The sequence below is a fragment of the Nicotiana tomentosiformis genome, chromosome 2 (assembly GCF_000390325.3).
Source record: "Nicotiana tomentosiformis chromosome 2, ASM39032v3, whole genome shotgun sequence".
NCBI classification, from domain to species: Eukaryota; Viridiplantae; Streptophyta; class Magnoliopsida; order Solanales; family Solanaceae; genus Nicotiana; species Nicotiana tomentosiformis.
Genome location: NC_090813.1, coordinates 20,390,645 through 20,415,904, shown reverse-complemented (window position 1 = coordinate 20,415,904; position 25,260 = coordinate 20,390,645). Strand labels below are relative to the sequence as shown.

At 37.7% G+C, this 25,260-nt stretch overlaps 2 protein-coding genes across 2 annotated transcripts; one reads left to right on the top strand and one right to left on the bottom strand.

Annotated features, from left to right (window-relative positions):
- Positions 1-1,983: 1,983 nt before the first annotated feature.
- Positions 1,984-7,159, top strand: LOC138904448 (uncharacterized). Its single transcript, XM_070192948.1, has 2 exons — positions 1,984-2,183; positions 6,706-7,159. Exons 1-2 carry the CDS (start codon positions 1,984-1,986, stop codon positions 7,157-7,159), a joined length of 654 nt encoding a protein of 217 aa, XP_070049049.1.
- A 13,546-nt stretch (positions 7,160-20,705) lies between these two features.
- On the bottom strand, positions 20,706-21,603 carry LOC104107752 (fasciclin-like arabinogalactan protein 12). Its single transcript, XM_009616633.4, has one exon. It carries the CDS (start codon positions 21,586-21,588, stop codon positions 20,785-20,787), a length of 804 nt encoding a protein of 267 aa, XP_009614928.1. The 5' UTR covers positions 21,589-21,603; the 3' UTR covers positions 20,706-20,784.
- Between the last annotated feature and the right edge of the window lie 3,657 nt (positions 21,604-25,260).

Below are 25,260 nucleotides of genomic sequence, written 5' to 3'. Positions count from 1 at the left end.
TAATTCGATACTATCACTAAAAATTATAGGAATCAATTCTATAAGAAAATACTAGATTTTAAATAAAAATCCCGAAATTAATTAAAAAATTATCTGTGGGGCCCATATCTCGGAATCCAGCAAAAGTTATAAAATTCGACAACCCATTCAATTACGAGTCCAACCATACTAGTTTCACTCAAATCTGACTCCGAATCGATACCGAAATCTTAAAAATTCGTTGTTATGAGATTTCTAAAAATTTTTCCAATTCTCAATCTCAAAACACTAATTAAATGGTGAAAATAATGATATATTTATGTTTATAGACCAAATCCAAGTTAGAATCACTTACCCCAATGTCTTTTCCTTGAAAATCTATCAAAAATTGCCTCTGCTCAAGCTCCAATTTGTTAAAAATGGCGAATGGGACGAATGTCCTCTTTTATAATTTTGCCCCAGGCAGCCTCGATCCACGATCTCGATCCTCAGCCACAGCCTCGATCCACAACCTCGATCCTCAGCCTCGATCCTGGGCCTAGATCTACAGCCTCGATTCACAGCCTAGATCCACAACCTCGATCCACAACCTCGATCCACAACCTCGATCCTTAGCCACAACCTCGATTCACAGCCTCGATCCACAACCTCGATCCACAACCTCGATCCTCGATCCTCGGCCTCAATCCTCAGCCTCGATCTTGAGAGCTCGATTTTGGGCCTCGAACTTGGGCCTCGATTTGGACCAGAATTTCCAGCAGAAAGGAAAAATTGCAGCAACTGTTTTAAGTACAACTTTTGATCTGTTAACCATCCGAAGCTCACCCGAGGCTCTCGGGACCTCAACCAAATATACCAACAAGTCCTAAAATATCATACGAACTTATTTAAAACCTCAAATCACATAAAACGACGCTAAAACCACGAATTATGCTCCCATTCAAGCTTAATGAAACTTAAAATTTTCAACTTCTACATTCGATGTCGAAACCTATCAAATCAACTCCGATTGACCTCAAATTTTACACACAAGTCATAAATGACATAACGGGGCTATGAAAATTTTTGGAACTGGATTCCGACTTCGGTATCAAAATGTCAACTCCTCGGTCAAACTTCCAAACTTAAATTCTTATTTTTAGCCATTTCAAGCCTAATTTAACTATGGACTTCCAAATAAAATTCCGAATACACTCCTAAATTCAAAATCACCATACAGAGCTGTTGGAATCATTAAAATTCTATTCCGGGGTCATTTTCACATAATTAGACATCCGGTCACTATTTGAACTTAAACATTTTAATTTTTCATCAAAATTCCATATCTCGGGCTAGGGACCTCGGAATTTGATTCCGGGCATACGGACCTACCGAAACTGTCAAAACATTGATCCGAGTCTGTTTGCTCATAATGTTGACCAAAGTCAAACTTGGCCTTTTAAAGCCAACTTAAGGAACCAAGTGTTCCGATTTCAACCCAAGCACTTCCAAATCCCGAACCAACCATCCCCACAAGTTATAAATCATTTAAAGCACATACGGGAAGTTTTATTTAGGGTAACGGGGGTTCTAAAAGTCAAAACGACCGGTTGGGTTGTTACAACCTTCTTCATAGCTATAAATAATAAGCTCAATGATCATTGTTAGGCAGGAATTTTCTGGCTAACTTATACTACATTCTATACAGAATTTTAATACCATTTTGCTTTCTTGATTTTTGATCTCATCATTATTGTGTCTGGAAACCCTTTTCCCGGACTTGCCAGTTCTGTCATTTCATCTACATTCTAGGTTGAGTATTTTATATTTCATCAGTTTTTTCGTTACTTTTTGGATAAAATTAATTTACTTGTCTAGAAACCACGAACAAATTCAACTGTACCATTTTACGGGTAATCAGCTTGGTACCCACTGTGGGGCCTAGACAGCCGTGCAATTAAATTGATCCTTGCCTTTTTTACTAATAAGCTTTGATCATTTTGTCTTAGCAAAAATCACAAACAAATGGCTGACAATACTGTTAACAACCCTCACAATCCTGAAATTCAAGGGGAACAACCTTATTTTGAGGATTCAATTAGTGACACTCGTAATGAGGGGAACGACATCACACCGGTGCATGACAGGTGGTACCCTCGACAGGTTCGAGAGACGACTCCAAATGATGATGATGAAGAACATGTAGTGTATGTAGTGAGGGTCCTGTAAGAATAACATGCAATCATTTTAGGCCATCTCACGCGGCAAGATCAGGTTATGACAGAACTAAATCATGTGCTATCACGTGCTTCAAATAAATGCGAACATGCAAGATCCAATTCCTCCCGATGTTCTCGCAAACCAAACGACGCATAGAGTTGACAACAACACTCCAGGGGTGAAGTTGGCTCCGATGAGGCCGGGGGAGTAGATCCGGCCTCACAACGGTAACGATCCATTCAAGGATGAACTTTTGCGGTTCATGAAGTAAGTAAACGCCCGCATGGATCAAATTCCGGGAGCGCCACCAGTATTGAAAGGCCCTAACTCGAAGAAATATATTCAGTTACCGTACAAGCAGAGTGCGGACTCAGAATTAATCTCGAAAAGGTTCAAAATGCCCGTAGTGCCGAAGTATGACGGAACTTTAGATCCATATGAACACATTACCACCGACACAACAACGGTAAAAGGAAATGATTTGGCTCCTCACGAAAATGAGTCTGTGTTGCTAAAGAAATTTGGTGAGACTCTCACGGGGGGAGCTTTAACGTGGTATTCATTATTGCCTGAGCATTCCATAGATTCCTTTGAGATGCTCGCAGTTTCTTTCATGAAGGCCCATGCCGGTGCCATAAAGGTACAAGCCCGAAAGGCCGGCATATTCAGGATCGCGTAGGGAGAATCCGAGTTATTACGAGATGTTGTTACCCGGTTCCAAAAGGAAAGGATGTTACTACCGAAAAACATCGACCAAAGGACGGGAGAAGAACAAAGAAAATAGAAAGATGATATTGACACGGATAGACGAACTTCAAGGGGCCGGTTTTTACCCTACGAGCGGACAGAAGGTCGTGGCAAGAGCTTCCAGATAGAAGACAAGTTCACCCAGATAGAAAGACCGATCATGGACGGAACAACAGATCGCTGCAGGATAAAGAAATCTCGGGGTCGCGAGATTATTCTTATCTAACGTTAACAGATTATAACTTCAATGTTAGTGTGGTGGAGTTGGTATCACTCATGAGAAATATCAAAGAGGCACCATTCCCGAGACCTTTGAGATCTGATCCCAGCTGGAGGGATCCCAATTTATGGTGTGAATACCATGGCACTAATGGCCACCAGACTGGGGACTGCCGACACCTCCGAGAAGAAGTGACAATACTATTAAAGAATGGCCATCTCAGAGAATTCTTGAGTGACCGAGCTAAAAACAATTATGGTTGGAATAGGGGTGACGCAGAACCCTCGAAACCAATAACAGAACCCCCACGCCAAATGGTCAACATGATCTTTGGAAGGAATGGGATTAATGGGGTCACCTTTTCGGCAGCGAAGAAGACAAAGTATTGATAACTCATAGTAAGAGGATCCGGGAAGACGATATCACATTTACGGACGAAGATGCAGATGGATTACTACAACAACACAATGACACACATGTAATTTCTTTAAATGTGTTAGATTTTAAAATTAAACGTATTTTAGTGGATTTAGGAAGTTCAACTAATATCATACAATGGAGAGTACTTGAGCAAGCTAAACTCACCGGAAGCATTATCCCGACAACCAAACTCCACGCTGGGTTCAACCTCATAAGCATGACAACTCGGGGAGAAATTTTGCTACTCATGAACGCTGAGGGAGTAATGAAGACAACTCTCTTCGAAGTGGCAGATGGAGACATGAGGTATAATATCATCTTGGGAAGACCATGGCTGCACGAGATGGAAGCTTAGACTTCAACATATCACCAATTGTTAAAGTTTCCAACACCCGAGGGGATCAAACAGATAAAGGGTGATCAACGAGATGAATGCAATTTAGGTCTCCAATAGGAAAGGAAAGAAACGTGCGACATATCAATTACTGGAACCAGTATCTGCCCCCGAACCAGAGGAAGTTAGCCTGGGGACAGAAGAGTCAGAACAATACCAAGTACCAAGGTATTTTCCGGTGCCATAAGAGACGGAAACGACGAAGTCCACGACAGAAGAATTAGAGCAAGTTGTGTTGTTCGAAGAAGTTCTAGAAAAGAAATTCCATTTGGGAATAGGACTGCATCCGGAGCTCAGGTTTGCTTTTATTGGATTCCTTAAAATTAACGCCGATTGTTTTGCATAGTCACATGAGGACATGACAGGAATTCCGACGGAGGTAGCCGTACAAAAGTTAAGCTTAGAACCCAACATACCTCCGGTAAGGCAAAAGAAGTTCCCTATTGCTGAAGCAAGGAATAAATTCGTCAAAGAAGAGGTAACCCGTTTATTTAATATTGGTTTAATCCGAGAGGTAAGATATCCAGACTAGATAGCCAATGTAGTAGTAGTTCCTATGAAAAATAATAGATTTCACGTGTGCATAGATTATAAGAATCTTACTAAGGCGTGCCCTAAAGACTCATTCCCATTGCCAAATATCGATCAATTGATTGATGCCACGACCGGGCACGAGTTAATGAGTTTCCTCGATGCTTATTCTGGGTACAATCAAATCAAGATGAACCTAGAAGACCAGGAAAAGACTTCGTTTATAACAAATTTTGGTACATATTGTTACAATGTGATGCCCTTTGGGTTAAAAAATGCCGGAGCCACTTATCAACGACTTGTGAATAAGATGTTCAAAAAACAAATATGAAAGAATATGGAAGTATATATAGACGATATGCTCGTTAAGTATTTGAATGCAGGTGACCACCTGAAGCATTTGCAAGAAACATTTGACATCCTGAGGGAGCATAATATGAAGCTTAACCCCGAAAAGTGTGCATTCAGGGTCAGTTCGAGTAAGTTCTTAGGATTCCTAGTCTCATAAAGGGGAATTGAGGTAAATCCCGAAAACATCAAGGCCATAGAGGACATCCCGAATCAATTGCCTAACGTAAAGGATGTCTAGAGGCTCACAGGAAGATTGGCAGCTTTGAGAATGTTCATTATCCGATCATCGAAAAAATGTCATCGCTTATTCGCACTACTCAAAATAATAATAATTTCAAATGGACACCGGAGTGTCAGCAAGCCTTGAAGGAGTTGAGGAAATATTTGTCAAGCCCTATGTTGCTCTCAAAAGAAGGTGAAATATTGCTAGTCTACCTCGCGGTTTCCGAAGTTGTTGTACGTGTAGTTTTATTCCGAGAGGATGGTTGTACACAATTTCCCACTTATTACGTTAGCAAAATTTTAACGGGAGCAGAAACTCACTACCCACATCTAGAAAAGCTCTTGTAGTCGCCCCTTGAAAGCTGAGACCTAACTTCAATGCCACTCGATAGATGTGGTGACTACTTTTCCTTTGAGGAATATCCTCCATAAACCTGAGCTCTCGGGTAGATTGGCCAAATGGGCTGTCAAAATGAGCGAGTTTGACATAAAGTATAAACTGAGGACTGTAATTAAGTCACAAGTCTTGGCTAACTTTGTGGGCGATTTCAACTGAGGACTATTGCCTCTGGCAGCCAAGGAGGCAATAATGGTGTCAAAGTCGACATTGGGAGCTTTGACCTTATTTACGGATGAAGATTCAAACATAAAAGGGTCCGGGCTCGAAATAATCTTGATCACGCCTTCGGGGGAAACCTTAAGACAAGCCATCAGAATGATTCCTTTAACTAACAATAAAGCAGAGTACGAAGCTTTGATTGCAGGGCTCGAATTTTCCTGGGGACTTGACTCCGAAGTCATCGAAATCAAATGTGATTCGCAGTTGGTGGTAAATTAGGTTTACGTAATTTTTGACACCAAAGAGGAAGGTATGAAATAATACGTGGTAAAGGTTCAGGTGTTATTGGCACGATTCTGGGAGTGGTCAATTACTCATATCCCGAGGGAAGATAACGCGGAAGCAGATGCATTAGCAAATTTGGGCTCATCGACAGAGATCCAGGGATTAGAATTAGGGATGGTAGTACAACTAATGAACTCAGTCTTGGACACAGATGGTCACTATAAGGTGAATTCGACTAGTTTGGTTTAGGACTGGAGAAACGAAATAATCGATTATCTCGAGCATGGAAAGCTGCCCGAATACCGGAAGGCATCAAGAGCGTTACGCACCAAAGCTGCACGATATAGCTTCAAGAAAGGCCAATTGTACAGAAAATCCTTTCAAGGTCCGTTGGCTGCTTAGGAGCAGCAAAAGCTAACTATGCCATGAGAGAAGTCCATGAAGGGATATGCGGCAACCACTCACACGCAGATTCTTTGGTGCTGAAATTAGGTCTGGCAGGATATTACTGGCCTCGTATGGAACAAGATGCGAAAAACTTCGTATGAAAATGTGATAAGTGCCAACGCTACCACCACTAGTATATCAACTGGCAGAACCTCTACATTCGGTTCTGTCCCCGTGACTGTTCATGAAATGGGGGATGGACATCGTCAGACCGCTACCACCGGCTCCTGGAAAAGTAAGGTTTCTTTTAATTTTGACTGACTATTTATCTAAATGGGTGGAAGTAGGTCCTTATCAAAAGATTGGAGAATGCGAAGTGGTCGACTTCCTATGGGAAAATATAATTTGCAGGTTTGGAATACAAAAGGAGATTACATGCGACAATGGGCCACAGTTTATCGGCGCAAAAGTTACAAAGTTCCTTAAAGATTTGAAGATAAAGAGGATCACCTCTTCACCTTATCATCCGAGCGCGAATGGTCAAGTAGAATCAATAAACAAAGTGATTATTCAAAATCTAAAGAAAAGGTTGGAAGCAGCAAAAGGCAACTGGCCCGAAGAATTACCTAGGGTTCTCTGGGCCTGCCGAACAACGACCAACTCGAGCACATGGGAAACCCCTTTTTCCCTTGTTTACAGCGCAGAATCATTGATACTGGTGGAAGTTGGGGAACCAACCTTAAGGTATTTCCAGGCGGACGAAGAATCAAACAACAAAGCAATGCTAATCAACTTAGAGCTGCTCGAGGAGCGCAGGGACATGGCTTATGTAAGAATGGCAGCTCAGAAGCAGAGAATGAAGTGATATTATAATCAAAGAGCCAACCTCCGTTATTTCAAAGTGGGAGACTTGGTCTTGAGGAAAGTAACTCAAAACACCCGGGAACTTAACGCGAGTAAGTTAGGCTCAACATAGGAAGGCCCTTACCAGGTTTCAGCTATCACTGGGAAAGGATCATACGAGTTAGAGAACCATAACAGAGACAAGTTGCAAAATAACTAGATGGATCACCTTAAAAGATATTACTGCTGATGAAGAACATTCAAACGGGAAGTATGTGCTGCACTCTTTTTCCCTTCGTTCAATTTTTGTCCCAATTGGATTTTTCTGGCAAGGTTTTTAACGAGGCAACGACAGAAAGCATACTACAAAGATAGCAGTGAAAAGACCTTTGATAACAAGGCAATCAAACAAGTTTCCACTCGGGGACGATTAGATAATCTTTGCTTCAATAGAAAATTCCCACTTGGAAGTTAAGTTTGCTGCCGAACAGAGGTTACCCGACCGTTCACGAGCATAAACCACTAGATGACTGTTAGGTATTATTTCACTCGATAGCATGGATTCCTAAAGGGAAACAAGATATGTTGCCGAGTCAAGGATTACCTAGCAATTCATTGGTGGAACCTTCGAAGATACAAGACCTTAGGTGTTCCAATTTGCATTCGAACACTCGGGTGGGGGGATGATATGAGGATACAACAACACTAAATGCCACGTCAACCGGGGAACAAAAATCCGGGAACAGAATTAGATGGGACCGATACATCGGACCTCGTTTGAAGGCCAGTCTTAGCAGTTAACTCAAGCTCGCGTGATGTCATGTAAATCGGGGAAGGAAAATTCGGTAACAAATACATCATCGGGACCGGGGACTGCGCAACCAGCCCCATAGAAATAAGTTATACAAGATAGCCACAAGTCATGGCAATTTTTGTTTTGCATAGAAAAATGCTTATGTAATCTCTAAAAATAGAAGGAATAAAATGAAATCCTTTTACTTTTATCTTGTTTCTTGTCTGAACGATGAGCTAACCTTGTAATTCGAAAGTTAAATAAGTAATTCAAATGTTAGTGTCGTAATGAACATGAGACATCCTCTTCAAGAGCACCGTAAACATAAGAGTGCCCTCTCTTATAAAAATTCTCACGTTAAAGGGTTGGTTCCGGAAGAATCAATGCCCGAAATCCAAAATGCCATCAGGAAAAAATACACTCAAAGCCACCTATGAAAATGACGTAAAAAGCAAACTTGCGCAAATATTCATAAAAACCCTCATGTAAAAGGGAAACTTGCGCAAATATTCATAAAGACCCTCATGTAAATGAAATATTCATAAAGACCCTCATATAAAAGGGTAACGTACGCAAATATTCATAAAGAACCTCATGTAAAAGGGAGACTTGAGAAAATATTCATAAAAACCCTCACGTAAAAGGGATAATACTCGGAACCAAAATATTTCAAAGAAAAGGCATCCGAGACTACACAAAGTAAAGCGCGAATTGAACAACATGCGCAGAATACTTGAGCAAATGCAACAGTTAAAAACTTGCACAGATATTCAAGCAAAAGTAAGACTCAAACAAAACATTTTGAGAAAAAATATGTCTTCATTTATAAGAGCGTGCCAAAAGAAATTCAAAACGGAAAAGATAAGTAAATCTAAACTGCAGTGCCTCCGAGACCAGGAGAAAGAGAAGTGTCCACGCCCCCGGGAGTGGTAGACGGTTGCACCGATGGCAGGAGATGTTCCCCAGTCTGATCTTCAACATCGTCGCCCTCTGATTCTTCTTTAGTTCCTGAAAATTCGAAACTAGAACCAGATGGGCCCGATACATCGGACCTCGATGGAAGGCTAGTCTTAGCGGCTAACTCAAGCTCGTGTGCCTTAGCAATTTCGGCATCAATATCAATGACACTATATTTGGCTTCTTCCAAGGTTTTTCTCCTTATGTTGTACATGGCATAAATTTTTTCAATAACGAGGGAAGCCTCTCGGCTCTTGAGTAAGTTTTTTCAACAACGAGGGAAGCCTCTCGGCTCTTGAGTTTTTTTTTGAGTTGGGTTATCTCGGCAGAAATATTTTCCCCGGCGGACCTAACTCATTTAAGGATGACGTCAAGCTTGCGAATAATTGAACTAAATAACATATTATGCTCGATAGTTTTCCTGTACTTCTCTTCTAGCTCGGCATGTTTCGCCCTCGCGGCAGCAAGCTCTTTGACTTTGGAGTTCAAGGCTGCTTCCAAGTTAGTTACCTTTTCAGCAGCAACATCCTCGCACTTGGTTGCAGCAAGAATGGCGTCCTGGACTTCAACCCATTTAGCCTTGGCTTCATCAAATCTAACCCTCAGCGGCTCAACTTCTTGGTCGAGGGTTATCACTTTTTGCTCGCTTTGCTGAAAACGAGCTTCCAAAACATCGGCCTTGGTGGATCTAGTTTCCAGTTCTTAGAGACGGAGAATGGTTTGGTCCTGTTCCACTAAAAGTTGATCACGTTCAGAAGTAAGTCCTTCCTTCTCACGAATCAACCTTTGAAAGCCCTCAGAAGCAATGAAGTTGTTCTGCAAAACAAGAAGAGGTAAAACTTAAAATACATTCACTCAAAAGTAGTAGAAATAATAGAGGAAGAAAGAAACGTACCATTGCGGCGTTATGCATAGAATTGTTCAACAAATATTCTCCCGAGAGTGCCTGAATCTTTTCCCAATCCTTCTCTGAAGCCAAAGGCTTCAGATAGTTAGAAAGCTCCATCGGCCGGGAAAGAAGAATGCACATGGTAGAGACCGAAAGAGTAACATTCCTCCTTCTTTGAGGATCTTTAGAAGGAGCAGCATAATTTTACCCCAAATTCCCATGAACTGGGGAATGTGGAAGAGGAGCGCCTTTTTTATGGTCGGGTACGACCGCTGGAAATGATGTTACTGGTGGAAGAGTGGATGAAGATGAAAGAGATGTAGCAGTTACTAGTGTTGGAGAAGGTGGTGATGAAGCTGATGGGGTAGAAGAATGAGAAACAACTGTGTCAAAAGCAGAACTGGATGTTGGATGCTCGCCGACCGAAGACAGCAAGGACCCGATACTCTACCTCGCAGTACCGGGAACAATAATTAGGGACCAAGAATAGGAGTTGGCATTATCTACCAAATCAAATTCTCCCCAAAGTACCGAGACATCATCCTCGGTTGGTATGACTGTCTCAACAGATTGAGCATCATGTTGAGATGATAAGGATCGTCGCCTTCTATGAAGATAAACTTCATCATCACTAGCTTCTTCACCATCATCTTTCATCAATGTGTCTATGACCGTCCCAAAAGGAGGACCAGACGTCTTCGCCACTAGAGATAGCTCGAGGATAGCAATCTTCGTCCGCTTATTCTTCTCCCCATCCATGGAGGAACGTCTTCTCTTCGATTGTTTATCTTCTGGCCGAGGACTCCGTGAAGATGTGGTTGCACCCAAAGCAGGCCCAGAGATACTTGTTCGAGCGAGAGCGTCTTGAAGCAGCCTCGCTGCATCAGCGGGATCAGCCAAAATGCCCTCATCGGGGACATCAATAGAGCCCGCAAGTAGACCTAATTTCATAAACAAGTCAGAAGGGCTCAATCGATATGCAAAGTAGAGAAAGCTGGAAGTGAGGTAAGTTCAAATTACCATGATTTTTAGCCTTCCACTCGTATTTCGGGGCCACCTCTTTCCACAAGCGAGTTTCCGGCATTGTGACGTCCAAAATTTTCTAAGCTTGCCGGTCTAAGCCTTTCACCACTGGCGAGATCCATTGAGTTGCTGAAACATACAAAGAATGAAAACACGACCATATAAGAATATTTAATGATAGAAGAAATATTAGAGATCTTACGAGCGCGGTACCAAGAGGCCAGAAAAGATGAAGTCGTTGTTGGAATGATACCGCTAGTGAAAACCGCGGCAAACTATTCCGTCCACCCGTGGTTACTAGTCAACAAAGTACGGTGTCCACGTTTACACAGATTTATCACCCCCCCCCTAGAAAATCTTGGGGGAGTAGAAATTCATCACGTGAGCTAGTGTTAGCTCTTCTCTAGTTTCTTGGCACAAGCGTCGAAGGCAGGCAACCGTCCTCCACACAGAAGGACTTACCTGTGCCAAACACACCTGATAGGGGAGGAAAAATTCCGCAATCATGGAATCAAGCTCTCCACTCAAAGAAAACACACCCAAAGTAAAGGGATACATGTAAAAGCATGTAAAACCTTCCTTAGGAAGGGTCACTTGCTTCGATAGATCGGAGCGATGATATCCAATTCATGGCAACGACAATATTTCTTCACAGCGGGAATAATAGAAGGATGAATGAAAGAAGGGTACCTCTTAACATCCATGTACGAGGGTTAGCAGAATGGAATTTCTCTTAAGAATCCTTTGCGGTATTGAGTCTTTTTTGGTATGGAGTCTGCGGTTAGAGCGACAAAGTTGTCGGTTTTGTTTTTGCCTTTTGAAGAACCAGTACGTTTTGAGGAGGAAGCCATCGAAAAAGAGAAAAGGGTTTTTGTTTGAAGAAGATGAAGACGCAGTAGGCGAAATAAGATGAAGAAAGTTGAAATACAAGGGGGGAAGTTGATACGTATGAGTAAAGTTTTGGCGGCTAAATCCTTGGCTAAGAGGCATTGAATGTGGAGAGACAGATGCCTAATCAACCGTCAGTGGCCTTCAAAAGGAATTATAGTAATTACCGCCAAAAGAGTGTTTCTACCAACTTCCTGGTAACACAAAGCTATGTCACCGGAAAGCAGGGGGACTATCTGTATTAGGTAAAATATGTTATGGCACGTGGCCACTCAAGAATGGGATGCGTGGAACCTAAGACGAGAGGACGAAGAACCGGACGCAGATATCCCGTGTGTCACCGAAAAAGATAACGTTCATGAAGGCATTGAATACTCGGCGCTCGGTAGCATTCAATGAGGAATATTCCACAACATTAAAGAGCAACGACCCGTTATAGAGAATTTGGCATTTATGTTCACTGTTACGTCTTCATCAATGCTCCTCATAATTGACATTAAAGAAGGGCACGACCCTAGTACCTTCTTCATAACTATAAATAATAAGCTCAATGATCATTGTAAGGGAGGAATTTTCTAGCTAACTTATACTACATTCTATACAGAATTTTAATACCCTTTTGCTTTCTCGCTTTTTGATCTCATCATTATTGTGTCCGAAAACTCTGTTCCCGGACTTGTCAGTTCTGTCATTTCATCTACATTCTAAGGCTAAGTATTTTATATTTCATCAGTTATTTCATTACTTTTTGGATCAAATCAATTCACTTGTCTAGAAACCATGAACAAATTCAACTGTACCTTTTTCCGGGTAAATAGAGTCATCATCACATGGCTTAGGATTTTAACATAACAAGAGTACCAATATTCTACTTAATCAATGCCCTCTAAAGACTTTTAGTGTTCAGGGTATCAAGTTATTTAAATTATTCGTTTTAAGGTATATACAAATATATATATACAAAATCTTTGCCGAAATTTACATAATTCGGTAACCCCTCAATGTTATACATAAGTCTGTCTTTGCGAGTCATGATCATAAATATGTACACTAGAAGATATCACATCAACGATATTTCTGCGAGAAACTAAAAACTACGTGAATTTATCAAATGCAACCTCTATTATGTTTTTCTTGATTTCATTTTTATTTGTCAAAAGAATTACTACTAAAAACTTGTACTATATGATACCTTAAAACATTAAGGGGTCTTTTGGTTCCAGGGATTAGATAGAAAATAGTATATTATTTGTTACTTCATTTGATCGGCATTTTATTTTATGTTTAAGTAACCGATATAATTTTATATAGTAATTCTAATTTTATTTTATATTGTACATGATAAGGGATAACTTTAAACGGATATTATTTTTACGGGGATAAAACACTAAAAAGAGTACAAAACCTTAATTTCATCTTTCTATTTTTATTACTCTAAGAATAAGGTTAACATTGATTTTTTTTAAAATTATGTACCATATATCCTATTTTAAATGCAATACGCCAAAATTTACAAAAAAGAAAAAAAATTATACACTATATAATCTGGTGACTATTAAAACCATGAATTATAATCCCTCCATCATATCCATACATAACTTTGTCCATGAATATTCTATAATTTGTTTTTTTTTTTTGGGGGGGGGGGGGGGGGGGGGGCTGAAATTTGTATTTTCTTAAGAAAATTTCCAAAGTGACATGCTATGCTAGTCGGTACTACAAGCAACTTGTAATTTTTTCAAAAGTAAATTGTTGACTACTTTGCTTAAAAAATATATATTTCTTCACAAACTTGAAATTGTCTCCTTTAGAAAACCTTTTCCAAACTTCTTTTCCTCCCTATAATTAAAATATTGACATAGTCTTCTCCTTATAGCTTGAAGGGGAGATGAACTCAATATTGGGTTGATGCATTCACTATTTAGTGTGGACGGTGCTGTAAGTAGCCTCCCCCGCCCCCTTCCAATTTCATCGGCGGCGACAATCAAATTTGTCCTTAGAATTATGTTTCATTTTATATTGTCAGTAGAAAATTAATAGTCTCATTTACGCTTTTGACGGTTGGGAGTAAGTATAAACTATAATTAAAAGTAGAAGAATAAATTTGAACATTTTTCCTCGAAATATTTAACATGCGAGACAATTTGCTAACGATAAATATATACTATGGATGATAAACTCGAACAACTTCAATAGTAAATAAACAACTTTAGACTTTTATTACAAATAATGACAAGATCAATCTTCACAAACAAACAAAGAAGCTGATCTCCTTTTAATTTTACCCTGTTGGACAAGATGGGGCCGCCTTTTAGCTAGGGTCGAACATTGAGAAAAAGAGTAGAATCTGTCGATGTGTGAGAGAAAAACTTTTTTTGCTCTTGCTAACATTAAGAATGATATTCATTAAATTACTACCCTTTTGACCTGTGGAAAAAGCTTTTTGAATAGAAAAATATGTGAAATTTAGGATTATTGACATCTTAAACAAACAAATTAAAACGTTCTCAATTTCCAAAATATCAATCAAACACATATATAATTTCTCATGAAAATTTTTTCCAATTTTTTTTAAAACGTTTAGTTTTCTTAAAATTTGATCACAATCAAATCCAATGCCACCTAGGAATTCCAAAGAGTACGAGAAACTAAGAATATCCAATAATTAAGGGTACTCGTGACGTGTTAAAAAGGAAAAGGGATTATTATTTTTTAAGTAAACCACTAGCGGAACGTGCTCAAATTTATTAAACTAAACATGCAAAAATTGTAGTGCGTTTTACACCAACAGCTCTAACTGATAGAGCCCACTAAGTAACTGCCAGGGTGAAATGAATAATTTCTGAAAGTGTGTTATATATATCTCTTTAATTAGTATATATATATATATATATAATATATATATATATATATATGAGAAAATTTCCAAATTGATCGCCACTCATATACTCAAGTGCTCCACTATTTGACGTCAAATATCTCATGATTTTGTAGATCGTAATTTCTTCATGTTGTTAATCCTTCAAATAACAATCCATATATACTTGTTATCATAAATGGTAGCTTTATTCTCCTCAACAAATAATGTAGAGTATGGATACGTGTTTAACATACGACATCAGAATTATTTCTTCATTCCTTGCTGTATCACAAGAACCTATTAATTATCTGGTAAATGATCAAAATTGACTGCCATTTGATTCTAAGTATAGTTTCTCTGTCATATCTTGGTCCATTTCACTATCGAGTTAAAGGAGAATTTGATGACCACACACTCAGATTAATATACGATAAGAAAAAATTTTGCAAAAAGAAAAGGAAAGTGAACAAGTTGATGTGTAGGTCGCTCAACAATTTTTCAGCTTCCTTCAACGAAAGTTCATTAAGGAAGGGAAATGGACATGAAAAAATATTCATGCCCTCATGCAAAGCGGATATAAAATTTAAAATTTATGGATTTCTACGGTTACTTCAAGTTAATATACTGTAAATATTGGATTAACAGTTAAATATTTATAGATATTTAGTAAACTTGGTAAGTGGGCAAAGTTTTTGCCAAGGGGATACAAAAAATAAAAAAATAAATGTAATATGGCCAATATTTTGGCTAATGGAGTCCATCTCACATGAGCATAAATATATTTGCAAAGTATAAACTTTGTTGGCAATATTCTTTGGGACCCAAAAATATTGTACTGTGTAGTGGATATATCATTTGCACAAGTTGTATATTTTCTTTTACAACTAAGAGACCAATGCTTTTTTGCCTATAAAAGGAAAGGTCATTAGTTCATTAATTTTAAACACACCAACAAGACTTGAGTCTTCATTTCTTGTTTCTTCCTTTCCTTTTTTATTAAGAGTGTTTTGTATGAGAGTTGAGTGTTGGGAAGCACTTGTGTGAACCCTTTCTTTGGAGTGATCTTGTGAGGTTATTCTCTTAGGGTATTTGGGATTAATTAGAGTATTTACTCTAATTTTGTACTCTCTTTTGTACTCTTATTGGTATAGTAAAATTGCTCTTCTCCGCTTGTAGACGTATGTCACTTTGACCGAACCACGCTAAATTTGTGTCTTCTTTATATGATTTAATTGCCGTTATTATCAACTTGCATTGTCTTTGTTATTGTTATTATAACGTTGTTTCGCTAAATTCCGCACTACCTAGGTTCCCGATCCTAACAAATTGGTATCAAAGCCGAATCTAACCGGGTTTGTTTCAGTAGCCAATATGACTTTAACAAAGACTTATGTTGAGAAATTTTATCGAAGTGCAAACTTCGGAATGTGGCAATTAAAGATGGAAACTATCCTAATTCAGGATGGCTTAGATTTGGCGTTGCAAGAAAAGGAGAAGAAGCCGGATAAAATGACGGACGAAGAATTTGTCGTCATAGACAAAAAGGCAAAAGCAGGTATCATTTTAAATCTCTCAAATGAGGTTTTACGTCAAGTTTCTGTAGAAACCACAACCAAAGGCATGTGAGAAAATTAAAAACTTTATATATGAAGAGGACGGTGGAAAATAGACTTTACCTGAAGCAGAAACTTTATACAATTCGTATGGGTGAAGGTACCTCTATTATCTCTCATCTTGACACCTTTGATTCCATTCTTATGGATTTGAGTAATATAGATACTGAAATTAAAGATGAGGATCAAGCCGTGTTACTGCTTTGTTCTTTACCCCATCTTTTAAGCATATAAGAGATACTATGCTTTATGCAAAAGATAATATCTCTTATAAGGATATTAAATCGATCTTAAAATCAAAAAAATAGATAGATAGTGATATTACTGGGGAAGCTAGTGGAACTCAAGAGAAAGTTGGCTTATTTGTTAGGGCGACTCCATATCCAGATACAATAATTTAGAGTGTCGCTATTGTCATAAGAAATGTCACATTATCTTTGAATGCTATAAACTGAAAAATAAAGAAAAGCATAAAGAAAGAAAAAATAAGCACAAAAATACTGACACTGCCGAAGCAAGTGTAGCTGCCGATGAGACTGAGGGAATTATTTTTTAGCAACTAATAATAGTTTCAAATCTAACAATGAGTGAATTTTAGATTCGGGTTGTTCTTATCATATGTGTCCCAATCGGGATTTATTCACCACATATGAATCTATTGGAGGTGGAGTTGTCTTGATGGGCAACAATGTTGCGTGCAAAGTTTTTGGAAAAGGTACAGTCCGAATCAAAATGCACGATGGTGTGGTGAGAATTCTCACCGATGTTAGACATGTTCCTGACTTGAAGAATAATCTCATCTCTTTGGGCACTCTAGAATCTCTTGGGTGCAAGTACGCATGTGAAGGTGGAGTTCTGAAAGTTTCTCATGGTGCTCTTGTGATCATGAAAGCACACAGATTTAGTTCGTTGTATACTTTATTGGGGATTCACTGTTATAGGCCCTACTACAGTTTCGATATCAGACAACTTATTTGATTTTGATGGCATTAAATTTTGACATATGCCCATTGGGACTTTTGCAAAGAAGGTGAAGCAAATTTACTATATCAGCCAAAATTAGGCCAATGTGGAGATTTGTAATATGACCAATATTTTGGCTAATAGAATCCATCTCACATAAGTATAAGTATATTTGCAAAGTGTAGACTTTGTTGGCAATATTTTTTGGGACCCAAAAATATAGCATTGTGTGATGGATTTCATTTGCACAAGTTGTATCTTTTCTTTTACAACTAAGAGGCCAATGCTTTTTTGCCTATAAAAGGAAAGGCCATTAGTTCATTTTAAACACACCAACAAGATTTGAGTCTTCATTTCTTGTTTCTTCCCTTCCTCCTTTATTAAGAGTATTTTGTATGAGAGTTGAGTGTTGGGAAGCACTTGTGTGAACCCTTTCTTTGGAGTGATCTTGTGAGATTATTCTTTTAGGTTATTTGGGATTAATTAGAGTATTTACTCTAATTTTGTACTCTCTTTTGTACTTTTATTGGTATAGTGAAATTGCTCCTCTCCGCTTGTGGACGTAAGTCACTTTGACCGAACCACGTTAAATTTGTGTCCTCTTTATATGATTTAATTGTCATTATTATCAACTTGTATTGTCTTTGTTATTGTTATTATAACGTTGTTTGGCTAAATTTCGTACTACCCAGGTTCACGATCCTAACAATAAACACAAAAAGAAATTAAAAAAATTCAACAGGTAATATATGTACATAAAAAATTAACTTTATATACGTGTAAATTTTCAACGATGAATCCTGTAGCCGCCATGCACGTTTCTGTATTATATTTCGTCATCCCATCGTGGTTCAAGTGTCTGGAGACACTTATTCTACTAGAAAAAAGATATGCAATTGATCCTTCGGATATGTCCATGTAAAGAGTGGCTAATGTACAATATACGATCCATATAATCCGCATTTTTACTAACACTCCACTGACTAGAACAGTAAAGATAAATTTGAAAAAAATAAAAGGCTGTTTTTTCCTTGTAAAACATCAAATATTTTAGGATCGGACTATTAGCCTGTTTGGCCAAGCTTCTTTCAAGGTCAAAAATATTTTTTTCTAAAAAAAAAACACTTTTTTCTTAACTTGAGGTCTTTAGCCAAGCTTTTTTTTTGGGGGGGGGGGGGGGGGGGGGGGGAGTACTTCTGGAGAAGCAGAAAAATTAGTTTCTCCCCACAAGCGAAGCAGTTTTGAATTTTTTTTCCAAAAAAAAAAAAATACCCTTAGCAAAGTATTGTATATACCAAAATAATCTTACTTAGTTTAAACTATTAAGTAATATATAATGACTTTTGGAGTGAACTTTCATATTTGTTGAATGGTTTTTTGATATATTTAAATCATCTTGAAAGAATAAAGTACTTTTCAATTTTATTTTTATATTTTACTTAAATAAAATAAAAAACTTAATTACTGTCTTTAATAATAAATATTTGTGATTATTTATTTATTTATATAATATTAACTATTAAGTACTTCTCTTCGTGTCCTTAGCACTTTTTGAAAAGTTTGGCCAAATACAAATTGTTGTTCAAAAGTGCTTTTTGAATTCAAAAATAAGCTGATTATTCTAATAGTCTTGGTGAAAGCAACACTATTGAAACAGAGAAATTAAACAAGATCCCTTATTAAGAACAAAACACTTTCAAGCCTCCAGAGTGTATGAAAAGATCTTTTTTAATCAAAGATTAACCATATTTTGTCTAAAGAGACTGCAAAGTGCATGGTCATCAATTAGTATTTTCTAATATTTAATCTCTTTGTTTTTCTTTTTTTTACTTTACCACAAGATCAAATCAAATTTTATATCTGCAAACCTGTATTCTCTATATCAGTCATTTTTTCTAACATGTGCTTGTGTTTGTCAATGTTTAGGGGGATTTTCAGGTTAATCTTCTAGATAAGTTCAATGGAAGTAAGAAGAATTTGACGATCAAGGGTTTTGCTCTCCTACAGTAAGAATTTTGGAAAATTACTACCTCAACTTTCGGAAGGGAAAATCGAACAGTGTTTTACACTATTACTTGTTAAACGCGAATTTAATATGCATGAAAAGTTTTCCCTATAGGTTAATTCTTTTGGCCACTGGCAGGTCATTTAGCAGTTTTTACGCATATATAGAGGAAGTTGGGAATAGCATTTAACAGATTAACACATTTTTTTATTCTTTTCACATTTCATGACTGAATTTTAATTCAATATCTACTGTTTATTGCCAATAGCCAAACACATCCGTAGGTTATATCTCACCGGTGGAGAATGCATGGTGTGTTTGATTGCACATGCAAAGTTCTGTTCTAATATATATGGAGCGGGGGTGGCCTTCCATAAATCAAGTAAATCAACTGCTTTAGGCCCCATATTTGCGGGGCTTATTTTTTGTTATACATAATAGGCTATGTATAAGTTTAAAAAAAAGTTTTGTGAAGTGAAAAAATTACTTTCTTTCTTTAACAAGTATAGAGAAGAAGGATTTGCAAATGCTATGATTCCTGCTAAGAAAATTGCACTTGAAATGAATATTGAACCCGAGTTTCGTAAGAAACGTATGATATATAGGAAGTAACAATTAGACGAGAATGCTGATAATAAAATCTCAAAATCTTTTGAAGAGTCCTTTGGAGTTGATTACTTTATACATAGTAGACAAGGCTATTTTTTCACTTCAAAATAGATTTGAACAATTCGAAGCATATGAAAATATTTTTGGTTTTATACTTAGCGGTAAAAATTAAGACCACTAGATGATAGAAATTTGAAAAAATATTGCCTTAATGTTGAATGTTCCTTAAAGTATAATAATCAAGTCGATATCGATGGTGTAGATTTATTTTTATAATTAAAAATATTACGAAAAATAGTACAATTAGAAGATAACAATTTAATTGATACACTCTATCAAATAAAAAAATTTGATTCTTTTTTCAATGCCTATATTACTTATGGAATAATGTTAATAACTCTTGTTTCCGTCGCTTCAGCGGAAAGAAATTTTTAAAATTAAAATTGATAAAATCTCACCTAAAATCAACAAATGTCTCAATAAAGGTTAAATGGATTAGCTATATTGTCAATTAAAAAAGACTTATTAGGAGTTATTGATTAAAGAACATTATTAATTTGTATCTAAGAACGTCAGAAAAATAGACTTCAAATAAATAAATAATTTTTTTTAAATAAAGTTAAGGCCCCTTATAAAACTTGGCTTCAGGCCACAAAACTCGTCGGGCCGCCCCTGATGGAGCCACGATGGGGTGTCACGAGATATATCATTTTCGAACTCCTTACAATAAGGCCAATGCACTAGCCAGCTAGTTGAACACGTTGTGCTTGTGCACTAAGCTAAGTTGTTTACCTTGTAGACGAAAGAGATATGAAAGTGTGCCGCATTTGATTTTATGGTTCCTTAATTTTCTTTCTTCCCCTTAAAGGAAAAAGGGTAATGTTAATTACCTGTTAACAAGGTTATCTATGGATGTTTAAATTCTTTTAAAACATAGGAGTAACATAATATCCAAAAGCATGCTTGAGTACACACGAAAAGTAACATCTTATTAGGTTCCACTTAAATGTACAACATAACAAGCATAGAGGCATTGCTTGCCCCTAATTAGCTCATACACACAAACCAAACAGAGAAGAAAAAGCAGCTAGGATAGACCATAGCCCGAAACATCATGTGGGGAAGAAGTGAAGTAGCACCAGATGAAACAACATTAACAGATGCAGAATCCGAAGAAGGATCCTTCTTTTTCGGCTTTGATGGTGCTGGAGCAGGTGCTGGTGGTACAAAGAATTGCAAAGGAAGAAGCACTTTGTCAACTTGATAAATAGCTAACTGATTATCAGTGTAAATTGTACTGGACACACTTGCATTCACAATTCCAGTTGTTATGTTCACTGCTGTCCCGTTTGTGGTTATGTTGATTGGGAATTCGCGATTAGTGGTTCCACCAGCTTGTGTATGTAAAGGGTTGCTAGCAGTTTGGAACTGTGATAGGGAGAAATATGAAGGGAGAATATGGAATTTAACCAATTCAGCTTTCTGCTGATCACTGAAAGAGTTGAGAGTGCCAATTTTGAGGTTCAAAAAAGCGCCATCTGATGGAACAAACATTGTTATGCTGTTGGAGTTGTTTAGTAATGAGGTGATTTCGCCAATTTCTTGAGTGATTTGTAATAATTTGATGAACGTCGAATATGGACCAGCTTTTCCGAGGATTTTTACCACATTTGGCGGACCAGGTGGCCCTGGAGCGGGAGCAGAGACTATAGCTGGGGGCGATATTGGTGCAGGAGGAGATGATGGAGCTGGTGGCATTGGTGACATAGCAGGAGCTTGAGTGAAAATACAAGTGCATTGGAGCAAGAAGAAGAACAAGAAAAGAAGAGGTGACACAAATATTGGTTTCATTTTTCTTGATTTAGCTTAATTTGAAGTTGTGAGATGGAGGGAGAAGGAGAATGTGCTCCACTTTTATAATGAGGGGGGTGAATTTCTTGCTCTAAAATTAATTAAGAAAACAAAAAAGATGGGATAAGAGGTTCAGGGAAGAAGTTTGTGGGGTTATTGGGATGAAAGCAATTGTTAGGTGAAAAGGTGCAATTTAAGGTGAGCTGAGAATTTATATGTTTCTGTACTGTTATAAAGCAGCTAACAGCTGGAGAAGTGAAGTAAATTCCTTAGTAGATACAAACCGAATCGAAAAACCGTACCAAATCGATTAAAAAACCCGACTTGATTTGGTTTGATTTGGTTTGATATTGAGTAAAAAAAACTGAACCAACCCGACATATAAATATATAATTTTTATATATACTTTTAAGATTTTATATAGAATTTTCTTTTAAAATGTCTAAAAATATTTGATAATCTCTTGCGGGATATAAATTTTAATATAATATGAAGTGCTCCATATTTATTGACCTTAAATAATTGGTTGTATGATCACTTTCTTATCAAGTGTTACTGAAATGCGTTTATCTCTTTGTTCTTCCATATTCATATCATATGTTAAGATTTATTAAATTCTTATATCTTTTTCGAATGTGAAGTGATTATTAATATTTAGGTATCATATTGATTTTTATGTTTAATTACTAGATTCGGTTAACCTGAAAGTGCACATCAACGAAAAATTATTGTCAGACGACTAAAAAAATAACTATTATGTGTTACTAATAGAATTCTCCTATAAGAATATTTTAATCGATAATATGTTTGTCAATTTTTTATATTTTTACTAAATATATATTTACTAATCAAATATTTAACAAAGTAAGACTGAAATAATATTTAAGTAACAAAAAACCGAAAATCCGAAAAATCCGACAAAATTGAACCAATCCAAACCGATATAGTTGGTTTGGTTTGATTTTGATAAAAATCGAACCAACTCGGTCCATGTACACCCCTAGTAGATACCATTCAGTTTATCTTCTTGTGATTTTAGGAGGGTAAAATAGCTGAAAAAGGCAGCCTGGTGCACTAAGCTTCCGATATGCGCAGGGTTTGGGGAAGGGCCAGACCAAAAGGGTCTATTGTACGCAGGCTTACCCTATATTTCTGCAAGAGGTTGTTTCCACTTTCCACGGCTCGAAGCCGTGACCTCCTGATCACATAACAACAACTTTACCAGTTACACCAAGGTTCCCCTTCGTGAGTAAAATAGCTAGTGAAAAATATTTTTTTTTTCTTTTTTGCTTTATGCGTCCGGTAATCGAAACTTACTGACTCAACTAATCCAAATTCGTGTTGCTTAGGGGTCACTAAAGAGAAAATCTCTCTGCCAAGAATTTCTTCATTCCTAGGGCTCGAGACCGAAATCTCTAGTTAAAGGTTAAAGGATCCCCTCTATCCTACCACACTCCTCAATGTTATATTACAAGTTGCATGTAGTTACTGGAGAACCATAAATCATTAATCATGGTAATGGTTGGAGAGGAGGCTAATTTAGTTGCAACTGCACTGGTCACTATCTAGAATATCTTGGTACAGCTGATTATAATGTAATGTAAGATAACAAATGATAATCCACCAAAACATTTGTTGTGTTATCTGCTATCTTTTTGCAATGTCAATGCGTGACAGGATAGTACAATCATTTTTAGTAGATGAGCTAAAATTTTCAGGATGATTTGATAATGACGCTGAGATTCCATCAATCTGAATCTGTAAAAGCATCGATGCCATATTTTTCTAAGAGGAGAGGCAGGATTTAAACTTTATGAATTATGTACTTGTCACTGAAAGCTCGTCTTAGTTTTTGATTGCATAATTAATTATTTAAACATATTTAATAAATTTCGTAATATAAATACAGGGTTTATGTGTTTAAACTCGTACCCCATGTTCTAACTCCGTCCCTGCTAGACATTAACGGCAACAAACCACTCCTCAATTCCAAGCAAATTAAAGTAGACTATATGAATTCATAATGTCCTTGTTTCTCCATTTTAAGTCCGCGGCTCCCCCTTTAACCCCTAGCTGGATCAGACAAGAACTTTCACTTCTTATACTAGTTGCTAGACGATTACAAAATTCTTGCCTTGGTATAATTAGAAAACAAAAGGGAAGAAAGAAGAGGTCTCTTCATTTCCTCAGTTTCTCTCGTGCTACACTTTTTATGCAAGTGCTGGCTTGTATCCCCTAGTTCAAGAGACCTACAAAGCAAAGCTTATTATAGTCTACTGTGGACAACAGGGTGGTTAACCTTACAAGTGCGCTACTATTAAAGTTAAAACAATATCACAGTCACTTGAAACACAAGAATGATGAGGGATTAGGATAGAAACGATATAACTCCAGTGTGAATGATCCCTGGGTTCACATATTTCGGCGAAGAAAGTCGATTGGTTTCCCTTCACTTTTTCTTGCGGCAGTAGGAATTATGTGAAATCATGTAAACAAGTACCACAGAATGGATAGCAAAATGGAGTACTTGATATGCATGTTTTGGCCACTGGACTTCTGAAGATCAATTCAATAATGTAAAAACCTGTTATCTGGTATATGATGTACCATCCTAGATAGTGTTACAAATGAACCTGTTATACGTCCGGTACTGGGGTCTTTTGTTACGTTCAATCAACTGCTAATTAGACAATTAGTATTTCATAAACAGAAAGATACCGCCAAAACAAAACTTTTTCTATAGGAGCATACCCTTTTTTTTCGGGGTGTTAAGTAGGACTGCAGGAGCATACTGTACTGCACGCGCCTTATAGTTGGTCTGTAACAACTTGACCGGTCGTTTTGAGCTCTAGCGTATCGTTCGGTGGTTGAGGCCTTGAGTAGCTACACTTCATGTATTATGACTTGTACGAGTAGTCGGAATTTAATTTCGGGAAGATCGAAGTTGAGTTGAAAAGAAAATTCTAATTTCGGAAGGTCTCCGCATGTGTGAGAGCGCAAGAGCGTGTGGTGGACCGCAGAAGCGGTCGAACAGGAGCGGAATTTGGTCCGCAGAAGCGGATTTGGCTAGCTTGGAGAGAACCGCACATGCGATGGATTTTTCCGCAGGTGCGGCTGGTGGTCCGCCGGTGCAAAAGTCCCTGGGCATGAATCTTGCCCGAAGCATTTATATTGAGGGATAAATCTTCCCTGGGCATGGATCTTGCCCGAAACATTTATATTGAGGGATGGATCTTCCCTGGGCATGGATCTTGCCCGAAGTATTTATATTGTAATGAGTTACCTGGACATGGATCTTGTCCGTATCATTTATATTCGGGGATAAATTACCCCAGGATTGGATTGGCCTTATACGGTACTGAGTGACTGATTGTCAGTCAATGCGTATTTATATACGGGTTGGAACACCCCTGAGCTGGATTGGCCATAAACAGTACCGAGTGACCGGTATTTACAGGAGATCTTTTATTGAGATGTCATATTCTTCATATCATGCAATATTGATCTATTTCACTTGTACTGAGTTTAACTGATAAATTTGGAAGCATGTCTACGTTTTGTACCATTATTTATACTGGATTGTATCTGCGGAGCTCGTCATTGCTTTCAGCCCAGAGGTTAGTCTTGTTACTTATTGAGTTGGTTGTACTCATACTACACTCTGCACCTCGT

Coding starts and splice junctions, on each gene's coding strand:
- LOC138904448 (XM_070192948.1), top strand. CDS start 1,984: ATGGCTGACAATACTGTTAACAACCCTCACAATCCTGAAATTCAAGGG. Junction 2,184..6,705: donor GTGTATGTAGTGAGGGTCCT/GTAAGAATAACA, acceptor TATAATTTGCAG/GTTTGGAATACAAAAGGAGA.
- LOC104107752 (XM_009616633.4), bottom strand. CDS start 21,588: ATGAAACCAATATTTGTGTCACCTCTTCTTTTCTTGTTCTTCTTCTTG.